We start from the raw sequence: 13,687 nt of genomic DNA, 5'->3' as shown, positions 1-13,687 counted from the left end.
CTTCCAGCGAAATTGTTTGACTATTCTGATATCTAAGCTGTCTGTTCAAGCGTTTGCGAATAAAGTGAATTCAATAGTTTAGTGTTTGATTTCCTCTTTGGGAACTTATTTTAACGATGTGAAATTTTAATCCGGATCGTCAAGGCCTATTTTGATTATTTTTTGTATCTTCTCTTATACAAGGAAACTTATTTGAAGCGTTATTTAAAAAGGATTTTCCATTATAGACTAACTTTTTTCCAATTACCTTAGACCAATTATTACTTTATTGAAGAAATACTACCTTGTCTCAGTTATAAAGATACCAATGGAGTTGTATGGAAGACTACATTGCCAAATAATTATGACTATCAAACTTGTGGGATAGGATCGACAGGTAACGTGGTACTTTATTTCCAAATTTAATATTGAACTATTTCAATGCGTCACTGCAGACATCCGTCCTGTGAGAGAATGCATTTAGGTTGCAATTCTGTAAATACAGACAATGCAATTTCCCATAGGAACTCCCTTTGCGGCTAAAATTGTGACACTTTTACTATGAAGTTTCGTGAAAAATAATATCCCAGAACGGAAAGTTTATATGCACTACTATTTTATTCAAAGGTCAAAATATAGGGCTGTGCGGCATATTTTCAACATTTATATGCCCTGAACTTCTAAGAGTTTAAACTTATACTAAAATTCTATACTACCCTTACCTCCATTTTTGGACCTCCTAAGAATTAAAATTTAGCCGCTACCATGTTTATCTATACTGGTTACATTCCCAAGTGATGTCTCTATGAGATGAAACACAGAGATCATCAATGGGAACCAGTACGTTAACAAATTAACATACCTATGAATATTAAATATCTCCCCAAAAGAGGCGTGGTTTGAGAAACAGCTGTATTTACAAAGTGCAACCTATAAGTGCCTTTTAAGGTTATTTCAATCAGGACTCTGTCAATTTAACACCTAAGTACACGAAAGTATAATTGGTATTCGGGTAAAAAGATGTCTTTGAAATCTCGTATTTTTTAATGATATTTTATAGATTGAGATGCTTCTTAGTGTGTGCCTTGCGTTATTCATGCTATAAAAGGGTAGATTCCATGAAATATTTACATTAGTTACTTTTCCAACCGCTTTTTCCGACCGAAATCCGGTTTTGATTTAGGGTTGTACTGCGAGTTGGCAGGCTTTAATGCTTGCGGCTACAGAAGATTCTGTGCAATAAGTTAAGAACCATACAACCAGTGCTTTTCAAATTTTGATATGTTGTTACTAAGGATTAAATGGAGGACAAGTTCGATATTAACGATTTTCATAATAACGGTTCAGGAATAGTGGCCTATGATTTATTGGATAATGACAAGTAATTTCGTTTTTGTGTTCATGCAAAAACTTTTGAATCAGCCAACCAATGCTTTGCACGTAATCGATGAACAAATTGGGACCACATTCGATATTAACAATTTTCAATTTTGCCGTTAAGGTGCTGTGGTGTTTGGTAGATTGGAAAATAGCGCTTTCTGTCGTTTCCATGCAATAAGTTGAGAACTGTTTAACCAGTGCTTCTTAAATCTAGATATGTTGATGACAAAACTTATGTTAAAATTCGATATTGACGGTTTTTATTTTAGTCGTTCAGAATTTAAAGTCCTTTTTGATTGAAGAAATTAATTTATGATGTATTCGTGCATTGTTGAGCATTAATCATGTAAAACAAATACTTTTCAAATATCAATGTTTTGTTACTGATCACCAAACGGATGTCAGGTTCCATTTTTGCTGTTCAGGAGTTTTGGCCCACAATTGCCTTTACAATAATTGTAAATGAAATGAAAACACGGTTGGCTCTCATTTTGACAGTCTCTTGTCCAGTATATAAATTGTGGCAATTAATTGCAACAGAAATTGGAATATTTTACAAATATACCTGTTCAAATATACTAGTTTTCTATTTTTCTTGTAATGTATTCCTCAAACAGTAGACTTCACTAACTTTGACAATTTTACTCGTACAACGATCCATTTTGAAAATACGACAAGTTTTAAACGGGATAAAAAAAGACCTCTCACTATTCTTTTCAAAAGCGACAAAAAAAACAAATACCAAGAATAATGATTGAATTCCATCACTTTTTTCTAGTGATTTCTTTTTGAGAAGCCATTTCGTTTGTTTACCATTCAAAGTGCAAATGTTTCATTTTCGGTAAAAAAACCGCGTTGTGAACCTTTATATAACACATTTGGATAGCTTTGAAAATTGAACGAACTTCTTATGTATATTCTAATTAATATTGTTATGAATATTTCGACAGAGAATAAATATTATATTACAAGTTTCAATCAAACATTTTAAAAGCTCACCTCATCTTTCATCATTATGTAGTATACGGATCTTTTTAAGATTAACACGACTCTTTGTTTACCTTTTAACCTTCATCTAAAGTACTATTAAATTCATTCAACAGTGCTCTTTTCATATACACGAAATAACAGTTTCACTTTCAAGCTTAATTCGTATAATACTTACATACATATTTTACTGCTATGTATTAACATTTAACGTCAGATTCTAGTAAGCTCTACATTGAGTTTACTCCTCCATTTGCTTTTGTACTTATTTTAAGCGTCATTACCTTAAGTACACATAATCGACTACACAGAAGAAAACTTAATACGATTTTATTTGTTGTTAGCTTGCATTTGTTCAAAATGGTACCAGCAGTTATAAATGGCAGTATTACTGTCGAAAAGCTAAAATCAGGACTGCCACTCAATTTAAAAAAAAAACATAGTTATTACAGATTTAAACAAAGTTCTTTGGTTATTTCGCCTTCCATCAAAAGAAATCCCCAATACAATAGCCGGTTTACTATTAGTTAACTCTGCTACAAAAACCGATGTTTGGAAAAGTGCAAGTGACATTTTGAAGTCCGATATATACAGGACGCTTGCTTCTCTTTTCCCATGGTAAGTAAATTATCATCTGCTTAAAATGAAGCTTAGTGCTAATAAATCTTTGTATGAAACTTATGCGCAACACTTTTAATATAAATTATTGCTTGAATTTAAAATTGATTAATTACATTTCACACCAATGTGGTTTTCTATTACTTTGTATGAACATACAATCATCATTTTTTACATCGTACAAATGCTGCGATTGTTACATCTATTAACAATGACGATTCATCAACTCTAGCTTTAAACTAGCCTAGCTATTTACTCTCATATCGATATGATTTTATTTGTGAAACCTGCATAATGACAAAAGTATTTATTTTTCGATTGAGTGTGTAAATGCTCGATTTCTGAAAAAAAAAAACTTTTACTGAATGTATTGCGTTGTAATGAAATAATGTATCAATATGAAAAATATCTTTAATATCAGTAAATTGACAGATTTAAGCAATAGAATCGATTAAAAAAATGTCTTATAAAATTAATTTTCAAGGAAAAACATCGAATTTTTGTGAACTAAAAGATAGACGATACGGTGTTTGGAAGGAACCAGATACTTCCTTATGTGTCAGTAAAGCACTCAGTGTCATTGCTATCAAGGTACAAGTACCATTTAGAAATTTTATCATAAATAGACTTAGAAAACAATCAGTCCATTACTGAACACAACGTAAAACAATAATACAAACAGAAAAGTTACATAGAAAATATATTGTTAAGAAATGAGTTCTGGAGCTACAATGAGATTAAAACATTGCGACTTTAAATAATTAGAGCTTATATGACTTTTACAGATCAAGACAATCATATTGTGTTAACATGATATTCGAAGTCTTTGTTAATTTTAGATGAAAACATACAATAAAGATCTATGCAGCGCACACAAATCGTTTCTGAAGTACTTTTTACTCAGGTAAACTAGTGACCAACAAATTTGAAAGGCAAGAATATAAAAGGTTTAAAATTTAGATAGGGAAAAAATTATAATAAAATTGAGAATGGAAACGGGGAATGTGTCAAAGAGACAACAACCCGACCAAAGAGCAGAAAATAGCCCAAGGCCACGAATGAGTCTTCAACACAGCGAGAAAATCCCGAACCCGGAGGTGGGCTTCAGCTGACCCTTAAACTGTATGAGTATTTGATATGTTTCAGTTGCATCGTAACTTGAATGGTACAAGCAATGTCACGTTAGCAGACATTCTAAATGAAACATTGACAGTTACTAATAAGCTGATATCAAAAGACAACTTCAATGCAGGAAATTTAAAGTCCGTTATAGATAGCCTAGATCTAGCAGTGACCATAATTGAAAGAAGATCATCGCTAGGAACAACAAAACGTGAAAGAGAAGTAGTTTATCATTTATCACAAATCATTGAATATCTGGATTTATTCTTTCGTCCCTTTAATGTAGAGATTATGATATCATTAAAATATTATACTGTTTTGAATTACCCCTTGAGTCTAAGAAAACAAACAGTACACAACATTGTAGTTTAAGCTTCATTCTATTCAAAACATTATCTCTTCCTAATGTCTTTGTAATTGTTCAGATGTATATATTTGTTATTGCAATGGTATCGCAGTATTTGTTCCAATTATTACTGCATCTACGTTTCCAGTTCATTTTAAAATTTATATGAACAGATTTTAGTCCACTTGGTTTTTGTTTTTTGTTGTTTTTTATCATTTAAATTTTCTGCACCCGATGCTTTTATTCATCTTTTCAAGACCTTGGATACCCGTGCTCCTTATAAATGTTTTTCCCTTTCCATCCATTGGATGTCATTGTTCCTAATGATTGTTCGTTTCGTTTTAACCAATTCTGGCGAGTACCGCTCAATCCCCTTGGATAACTAGTCCCATTTAAACTCCTTTGATATCAGTGTTTCTGATAAAGGATAATCTCGAAATTTAATCAAATAGACAAGGTAGCAGTGCTATTTTATCAATGAATTTTAAATTGTAACTTGACCAAGAAATACAAACGCGATAGTTTAATTTAACTATATATATGTCGTATTTGGCTTGATTATTATGTTGAATATATGAAAATTACTATATGTTTGCGGTATACCATCTTTTCCGCAAGTTTATTGTTTTCTGTTTGGTAATAAATTAATAATAAGATCTATTTTGTTACATCTTGTGATCCGTTTATTTGGCAATCGCCAATGGCAGTCAGCAGGTTTTAAGAACATCAGTTGTTCGACCTGCTAGTCAAATGCGTTTTGTTAAAATATACTTTTTCACTCATTTGGTCTTTTGGAAAAAGTTGTTTGTGCTGTATTTAGACCCCTCGACCAAGAAATTTGTTTTGCATGCACACGTTTAAAAATTGGGGTTTTTATCCAACGCAATCATAGGTTTGAACGTTGTTTTCAATTTAGACTTGTTTATATTTTTTCGTTTGGGCTTGTATTATATTTGCCTTCGGGTTTATATGATCCGTTCATCCTATTTCGACTCTTTCAAAATTCAAGAGTCTATCCTAAATTGAGGTAAATTATATGGCCTTCCAAATAACGTTTCGATTCCTAACATCACTGAAGAGACATTAATTGTCGAAATCCGGATATGGTGTACAAATTTTTGCACCTCATGCTTGCGGTATACCGTCTTTTCCGCAAGTTTATTGTTTTCTGTTTGGTAATAAATTAATAATAAGATCTATTTTGTTACATCTTGTGATCCGTTTATTTGGCAATCGCCAATGGCAGTCAGCAGGGTTTAAGAACATCAGTTGTTCGACCTGCTAGTCAAATGCGTTTTGTTAAAATATATATTTTTTCACTCATTTGGTCTTTTGGAAAATGTTGTTTGTGCTGTATTTAGACTCCTCGACCAAGAAATTTGTTTTGCATGCACACGTATAAAAATTGCGGTTTTTATCCAACGCAATCAGAGGTTTGAACGTTGTTTTCAATTTAAACTTGTTTATATTTTTTCGTTTAGTCTTGTATTATATTTGCCTTCGGGTTTATATGATCCGTTCATCATATTTTGACTCTTTCAAAGTTCAAGAGTCTATCCTAAATTGAGGTAAATTATATGGCCTTCCAAATACCGTTTCGATTCCTTACATCACTGAAGAGACATTAATTGTCGAAATCCGGATATGGTGTACAAATTTTTGCACCTCATGTTTGCGGTATACCATCTTTTCCGCAAGTTTATTGTTTTTTGTTTGGTAATAAATTAATAATAAGATCTATTTTGTTACATCTTGTGATCCGTTTATTTGGCAATCGCCAATGGCAGTCAGCAGGGTTTAAGAACATCAGTTGTTCGACCTGCTAGTCAAATGCGTTTTGTTAAAATATACTTTTTCACTCATTTGGTCTTTCGGAAAATGTTGTTTGTGCTGTATTTAGACCCCTTGACCATGAAAATTACTATATATACATGTGGATACTTATAATTAAAAGAGTATCTTCCGATTAAAACTGTTCTTCTTTTGAAATAGAAACTAAAATATTCGCTACTCCTTCCTTACGTTTGTGGTGAAACGTAAATAGTCTAATATCGTTGGGTCAATGACATGTCTGTCATATTTGTTGTTCGTAAATTATTTTGTTATGAATTAGGTTTTCTCAATTGATTTTTTTTCATATTTGCCTATAATTGCTTCCATCCACTTCATTTGAACTTTGATGGGTAGTTGTCTCATTCTCATTGGCTTTCATACCACATCTCCTTATTTTCATAAGCTTATAATTCAGCTCATCACACTAAGCAGAAACTAAATCTAAAAAAAAAAAACGTTTTATTCAAAACTTTTGAACATTCCTTTTTTGACGCAGCATACTTTAAAACGTGTTCCATAAAAAATGTGAACAGTCAGAATATGTATTGTGATGAAAGCAAAATTATGATTTCAGAACTTCTTATCAATTTTGGATAGATTGCTATCAAGTGTCAACGAGGAAAGCTGGAGAACGTTAAATTATAAAGTGAGTATACATGAATCAAATTATGTGTTAAAATAGTTTTATGATATCATAAATAAATGTTCGAAATTAATAAAAAATATTATTCAAATTAACCCCCCCCCCCCCCCCCCCCCCCGGCAAAAATAAAAGAAAGAAAAAACTCACAGGTTCTCCACAATTCTCACCTTTGTAGAAAGTCCTTGTGAAATTTTGAATATCTGGAAAACGATGAGAGAAGGATGGAATATGCGAGGATTTTATATGCTGTGTCCATTTATTGAAAGTGAATATTATTTTCCGTAATCAAACCTTTATAAAATGAAGCATTATGATTTTTTAGATACACACAGTATTATTTGTTCTTTTGTTGATATGAATATGCGTGCCTCTCACAAAAATGTGTTCATGGGATTATTTCTGGGTTGTTTTTTTTTTGTGTTTTGTTTAGATTTTACAGACGTTTTAGAAATTAGAAATTTTCTATTCTTTCCTGTCATTCGTGTGATGTGTTTGAGCTTATGATTTTGCCATTTGATAATGGACTTTCCGTTTTGAATTTTCCCTGGAGTTCGGTATTTTTGTTATTTTTCTTTTTATTAAGTCATTCTGAAATAGTAATCCGCATAATTGCATGATGGAGTGTTGGAAATTCTGTCTTCTAAAAGTATGGAAATCCAACCATATTATAGCACTGCTCAAAACTATTATTCAATTTATAATGTGTCAGGTAACCGTGTTTTATTTAGTCACTGTTCACCTATATTTTGTCTTGTTTGACATTTCCGGCAAGAATACATTTTTTCTTTTTTTGCAGATAAAAACAACTAATCATGTTTCGACCATAATGAATGTTGTTTCCAGATTCGGATTCCAAGTGAACGTTAATCAATCGGAAGATGTAATACTTGTTCGAGAAAACATAGGCAAGTTAAATATGTACTGCAAAGAACAGTCAAGATTTATTTCGGAGAACAATAAGAAAAAATCATCAAATATACCAGCGACTAATTTCACAAAAAATCTTACGAGAAAAAGTACTCGTAAGTCATGAACATTTCAGTATAACTTACGATCAATTTTAGTCGTAAGATTTTTTGTGAAAAGAGCCGCAGGCTTATAATTTTGTACGTCAGACGCGCGTTTCGTCTACTATAGACTCATCAGTGACGCTCGAATCAAAAAAGCTAAACGGAAAAATAAAGAACGAAGTTGAAGAGCATTAAGGGCCAAAAATCATGATAATAACTTTACCTGAAATACAAATAAAGTTAATATCTTGGGTCTAGGACTGTTCTTGCACCATGAAAAATTAAGGTTGTACGATATATTTTTTATATATTTTTTATAATTCACACTTGCAGAATGTTTGATTTTTTTTTTTATCTTTAATCTTTTTTTTCAATAAAAGTGCAATAAATGATTGAATAGACTCTTATGAATAATTATTTGCAATCTTTTATAGTTTTAGAAGCTAAAAAAGCATTTTTTGATGACGTGGTTTTCCCAAATGTCACTGTTCTGTCAAGTATCTATCAACAGATGACGAACGCTAGGTTATTTCTTAGTAAGGATACAATTAAGAATAACCTAAATGGTAAGAAAAATAACCTTAACTTTATGGAACAAAGAAGCAAGGTCAGGTTTCACACTGAAAATGTAAGAGAATATTCGAATACAGATATCATTTTGTAGAGAAAAAGAGACATAGACGATTAGTCGCTGCCTGAAACTAAATGTCTTCCTCTCTCTGAATTTGAGATATCTTTTTCAAAATTGTATTTTGAGATGCATGTAAACTCTTCAAAATATAATGTATGTTTATTTGGACTTGCAAAAGCAACGCGACAGGTTCAACATATGGAACATGAACTGCTTACCCTTCGGGAGCACATAAGTATTTTGTGGAGTTCGTGTTGTTACATCTTTCGTTTTCTGAACATTTTTTTGATATTGTTGTTAGTCTTTTCATTGTTTTTTTTTTTATCTTTGTCCTTAATGTTATCTGTTTTCATTGGAATTTTGAATGCCCATTAGGTTTTTTATCTTTCGTTCTGGATACTTTGTTCTTGTAAACATCATCCATTTAGTAGTATTTTTGCTTGAAATTAAAAAGTTCTGAAAGAATAATGGATTGAACGTCACTCAGTATAAAAATTCCTACCCGGACGTCACCAAGGACACAGTGGTGTCCGTAATAAAAGGGTGACCTTATTGACAAACAATTCGAATATTTAAATTCTGATCATTTTCCTTTTGTCTCTTAACTCGATAATTTTGCAATTCAACTACGAGTTATTGTACACTTAAATGACTCTGAACAGTGTTGTTTTGTGCCTTGTACCGATCTTTTGAGTTAAGACAATTGCAAAATTATTTTTATAGTTTGTTCTTATGTTAATCTGTAACAACACTGTTCCAAGTTAAGTGAGGTTTCAGCTCTCACAAACACGCTTAACCCCGCCACATTCTTTAAGTGTCTGTCCCATGAAAGGAGCCTGTAGTTCAGTGGATGGTGTTGGTTCGTGTCTGTCATATTTGTTTTTCGTAAATTATTTTGTTATAAATTAGGCCGTTAGTTTTCTCAATTGAATGTTTCACATTTTTCATGTCGGGGCCTTCTACAGCCGACTATATGGTATTGGTTTTTCTCATCACCTCATCCTCAACAATTAAGTAAGAAAATTTTACTTCACCGGGAGTTAAGATGTTCTGAATTGTAAATAAATAAAGAAGATAAACTCATGATAGATATGAGGATTAACATTTTTTACGCCAAACGCCCGTTTCATCTCCGTCTCCTGCTATGCATGCATCTCCCACCATGGGAATTCACACTCAGTAAAAATATCACAATCGGGAATAGGAAACAATCGGTAAAGTTACAGACCAGACGACTTTACTGGTATGTAAAGATCAAGGACCGCGAAAACGTGAAGCTACTGGGTTGAGACACCGACACATCGTATCGGGTAACTAATTCGTGATAGTGACCGTAAAACTCATATAGCTTCGATTGCAGTCTTTCTTCCTTATACATCTGTTGGAGCATTTTTTTTTATAAGAAGCACACTCATGTTTATTAAGTCCGAATTGTATGAACATGCACGAGCGTAACGTATTAAAGGAAATAAGTAAACGCCATACGGTGAAGAGAAAGGCATGTTTCTGCTGCGGAATTGGAAGTTGACAATTTGAAAGTTACAATCAACACGTTTTTTTGTCATAAAATATAGTTCATAGATTCTGTCAAGCGGATGTATAAAAAAATGAATGATAAAGAATGATGATAATTAAACACTTCACGAAGCATCTAGCCAATAATTGTTCTTTTTTTGTACATGTAGTTGAACATGATTTTCTTTTGTATATTTCAGGAAGTATTGATTACACAGCTGTCTATTATAGAACATTGATGAAACTTTTACCGTAATATATCTAACTAATTGAGGAGAGTCACTTTTGCACATTTTTGTCCAAAATTAACATTAATTCAATTCCGCAACAACTCTACCAATCGTTCAGAATCAGTAAATAGTTTTATCTGACTACTTACCCTTATCGACATTGTCATGGGCTATTCATTGCAATCGTTTTCCTTGTGTATTTGTCAAATTATCCTAAGTAAGGACGACTTTACCCGTTCTATTTCATAATAAAAGTTTCACTGGTGATTTATGATATGTTAACATTATTCGTGGTATAAATACGCCACCACACAAACGATCTACAATTTAATTAAAACTTTTAAGGCTATCATGTCAAAAAAGTTGAGCTATTAATAAAATATGATTAAATCTTTTTATGTTTTCTAATGGAAGAACGTAACAATATTTTGGAAATCATTTTGAATTAAGGAATATGTCTCCCTCATGCAAAGGTCTGATTCCTTGCTCGGCTTACTATGCTTTTTGTCATTTTTGGTTTATAAGCTCTTCATTTTTAGAAATATTTTGGCCTCGAACATCTCTGAAGATACATTTATTGTCAAAATGCGCATCTGGATCAGAAAAAATGGTACCGTTAATGTAATTACGAAAATTGTTAATAACATTTCAACTTTACTCAAGCCCTTTGATTTAACGGTGAATTTTATCCTTGTAAGCTATAAATCGTATTAACACTATTGGTTGCAAAATTCTACATATTGGAGATTTATGCATTTCCAATTCACCCAGATGAGTATGATGTTCGGTATTTGTAAAGTTAGGAATCCTTGATTTGCTCATCTTCGCTCGTATCTTTTTGGCAATAAAAAAGATTATCTTCTCCTTATATATATGACTTAATATATTTATTTATCAATGCATGATTCAAGCGAATTGCTTTTGAACTCCTGAATGTATGAAACCCTGACACTTCGAATTCGATTCACTCAAAAATATTTATTCTCGATTACGGATATTGTATTATTGAAATTTGATGTTATCAAATTTCTGAAATTCTTTAAATCAAGGAGTATATCTCCCTTATGCAAAGCTGTGATTCCTTGCCGAGCTTTTGCTATACTCTTGATTTTGTTTGTTTTTTTTGTTTTTTTTTTTGGGGGGGGGGGGGGGTGGTATCTACTCTTCAATTTTTGAAGAAGTATTCAATATTCCAAATTTTGCCCTCGATCATCGCTAAAAAACATTTATTATCGAAAGCTCGATAAAATCTCTTGAAATGGTATTAGGACAAATCCTAGACCTCAGCTTTGATAAACATTTCCCTTGAGTTCTACTCTTCGGTATTAAGTGACACTAACCGAAGAAAATTGCACCCACTTTATTTTTTATCGTGCCAATTTATTTACTTTTTAATTCCGCGGACAAAATGTATAACCCCTACACTTTAAAAGTTGCTCGCGTACTGAAAAAAAATCACGAAGAATCGAAATGAAGAAAGGTAACAATTTCAAGACTAAGTTCAGTCTGATTGAAATAGAGACCCGTGTGCTTCGCTTACAAGTAACACATGATATGTAGTTTGATCATATTGGATTATGTTAAACAGGAAGTCATGAAAGATATCACAGGTTGAAAGAAAAATGAAAAAAACAGTATAAAATTAAATCATACTTACTTATCCAGATCAATGATTTGTACCTGACTTTGTATCAAAACTTTTCTTTTTTTTATAGATTAAATTAAAAATATACTTATTCTTGGATAAAAATAGTATGAAACAGTGAACATTGTTTTAAAATTTAATCGGTAGTATCTCGGAAATTTTGTCAATTAGTGCGTTGATTGTTGGTCCAATGTTTTTCCTTTGAAATATTTGTCTTTGCTGATTAGTTGCAATCTATTTTTTCAGGAAATGCAACATTAACATCTGTGTTTAAAGTGCATCATTTTCTAAAAAAAATAATTTTTCCAACGAGTAGGTGACTAATTGGAAAATGCAACTACATTATCTTCACGATAATTGTACACCGTGTGGGATGGAAAAAAAATACCGAAGCTTCATACACAAGGATATTAAAGATAAGGAATATCATGAAATTTGTAAAGTTTTGTTTTCAAGAGAGTAAATCTCATATTAAACATTCGACGATCAACTATATAAATCAGTCCCATTATTAATAATTTTTGTAGGTCCACTTTTGACTTGAATGTAGGATCAGATGTTGTTTCATTTTCGTTACCAGCATTTGCAGCTGCAAATAATGTATTTCCTCCTGTTCAAATTGGTTATGAACATGTATACGTGAGTGATTTTTTATTTGTTTTTAATAATATAAGTTTTACAGCAAATATGTCTACGATAAACTGCATACTAAATAAATTTCTTAGGGACCACGTTGCCCTATAACGTATATTAACATTCGGCCGCGACTTTGTAAAAATCATATTCAGTATCGAAATATTATTTAAATACGATAGTAACCCCCAATAAATAAATAATAGCACCGTACAGTAGAAGAGTCATGGATCCTTGTTAAGCCATAAGGACTTTCAGAACATACATAACTGTTCAACAGTCTTTTTCAAATAAGAATAAACAAAAAATCTGGAAACAAACAAAACTGAACTTCGCAATTCGGGATAACACATGCACAAACGTCTGGACTTTACGATATTGGTAAAACACATGCACAAACTTCTGAATTGCACTATCTTGGTTTAAACACATGCACAAACTTCTGAACTGCACTATCTTGGTATAACACATGCACAAACTTCTGGACTCCACGATCTTGGTATAACACATGCACAAACTTTCTTTCGGGTTTCACGATCTTGGTATAACACATGTACAAACTTCTGAACTTCAAGATTTTAGTATAGCACAGGAACCTGCAGAATATTGTTGGATTAAACCTACTATGACACTCCTGACTAAATGTTTCTCATATTCAATATTTTACCAGTGATTATCATGAATTAACATTTTTTAGGAATCAGATGTTATACATATCACCAAAGATATTTTTAACTAACGAAAATTTTTTAGGTTATCGTTTCCTTCCGCCCTACTCCTAAAACCATAGCGAGAATAAGGAATAACACATATACTAAACTTCAAAAGATATATGACAACAATTGCCGTTTTCGTGATTAGAGATTATTTCTGTCTTTGATTGCATACTACAAGACGCTCACTTTGTCGACGCACCCTATCTCGCTCTTTTTGGAAAGTTTATGTGATTCCTTCAGTTTGAGTTTGTCTCTTAATAATCTAAATAATCGATTAACGAGATTTGAACATCGTTAAATTACTTTCGCCTTAATTTGAACAGGTTCTTTGGAAATAAAAGTAATGTGGTGAAAATTTTGCGGTTGACCAAACCTCCAACTTGTATGGCAGTGATTACT

The 13,687-nt window shown here is 32.1% G+C and overlaps 2 protein-coding genes across 6 annotated transcripts in view; one reads left to right on the top strand and one right to left on the bottom strand.

Annotated features, from left to right (window-relative positions):
- Positions 1-13,687, bottom strand: part of LOC127709649 (uncharacterized) — a 479,059-nt gene that overhangs the window by 203,253 nt on the left and 262,119 nt on the right. The window lies entirely within an intron of this gene.
- Positions 1-13,687, top strand: part of LOC127709481 (uncharacterized) — a 149,221-nt gene that overhangs the window by 115,968 nt on the left and 19,566 nt on the right. Inside the window, exons 14-15 of one of the 4 annotated variants that reach the window (XM_052215087.1) lie at positions 10,265-10,316; positions 12,467-12,578. The exons of the other annotated variants lie outside the window; for them this stretch is intronic. Coding sequence (XP_052071047.1) covers positions 10,265-10,316; positions 12,467-12,578 — 164 coding nt within the window. The remainder of the gene's footprint in view (positions 1-10,264; positions 10,317-12,466; positions 12,579-13,687) is intronic. 4 annotated transcript variants of the gene reach the window in all.

The sequence above is a fragment of the Mytilus californianus genome, unplaced genomic scaffold (assembly GCF_021869535.1).
Source record: "Mytilus californianus isolate M0D057914Y unplaced genomic scaffold, xbMytCali1.0.p SCAF_1, whole genome shotgun sequence".
Taxonomy (NCBI): Eukaryota; Metazoa; Mollusca; class Bivalvia; order Mytilida; family Mytilidae; genus Mytilus; species Mytilus californianus.
The sequence above is the reverse complement of the archived record's forward strand: the minus strand, read 5'-3'. Positions and strand labels throughout refer to the sequence as shown.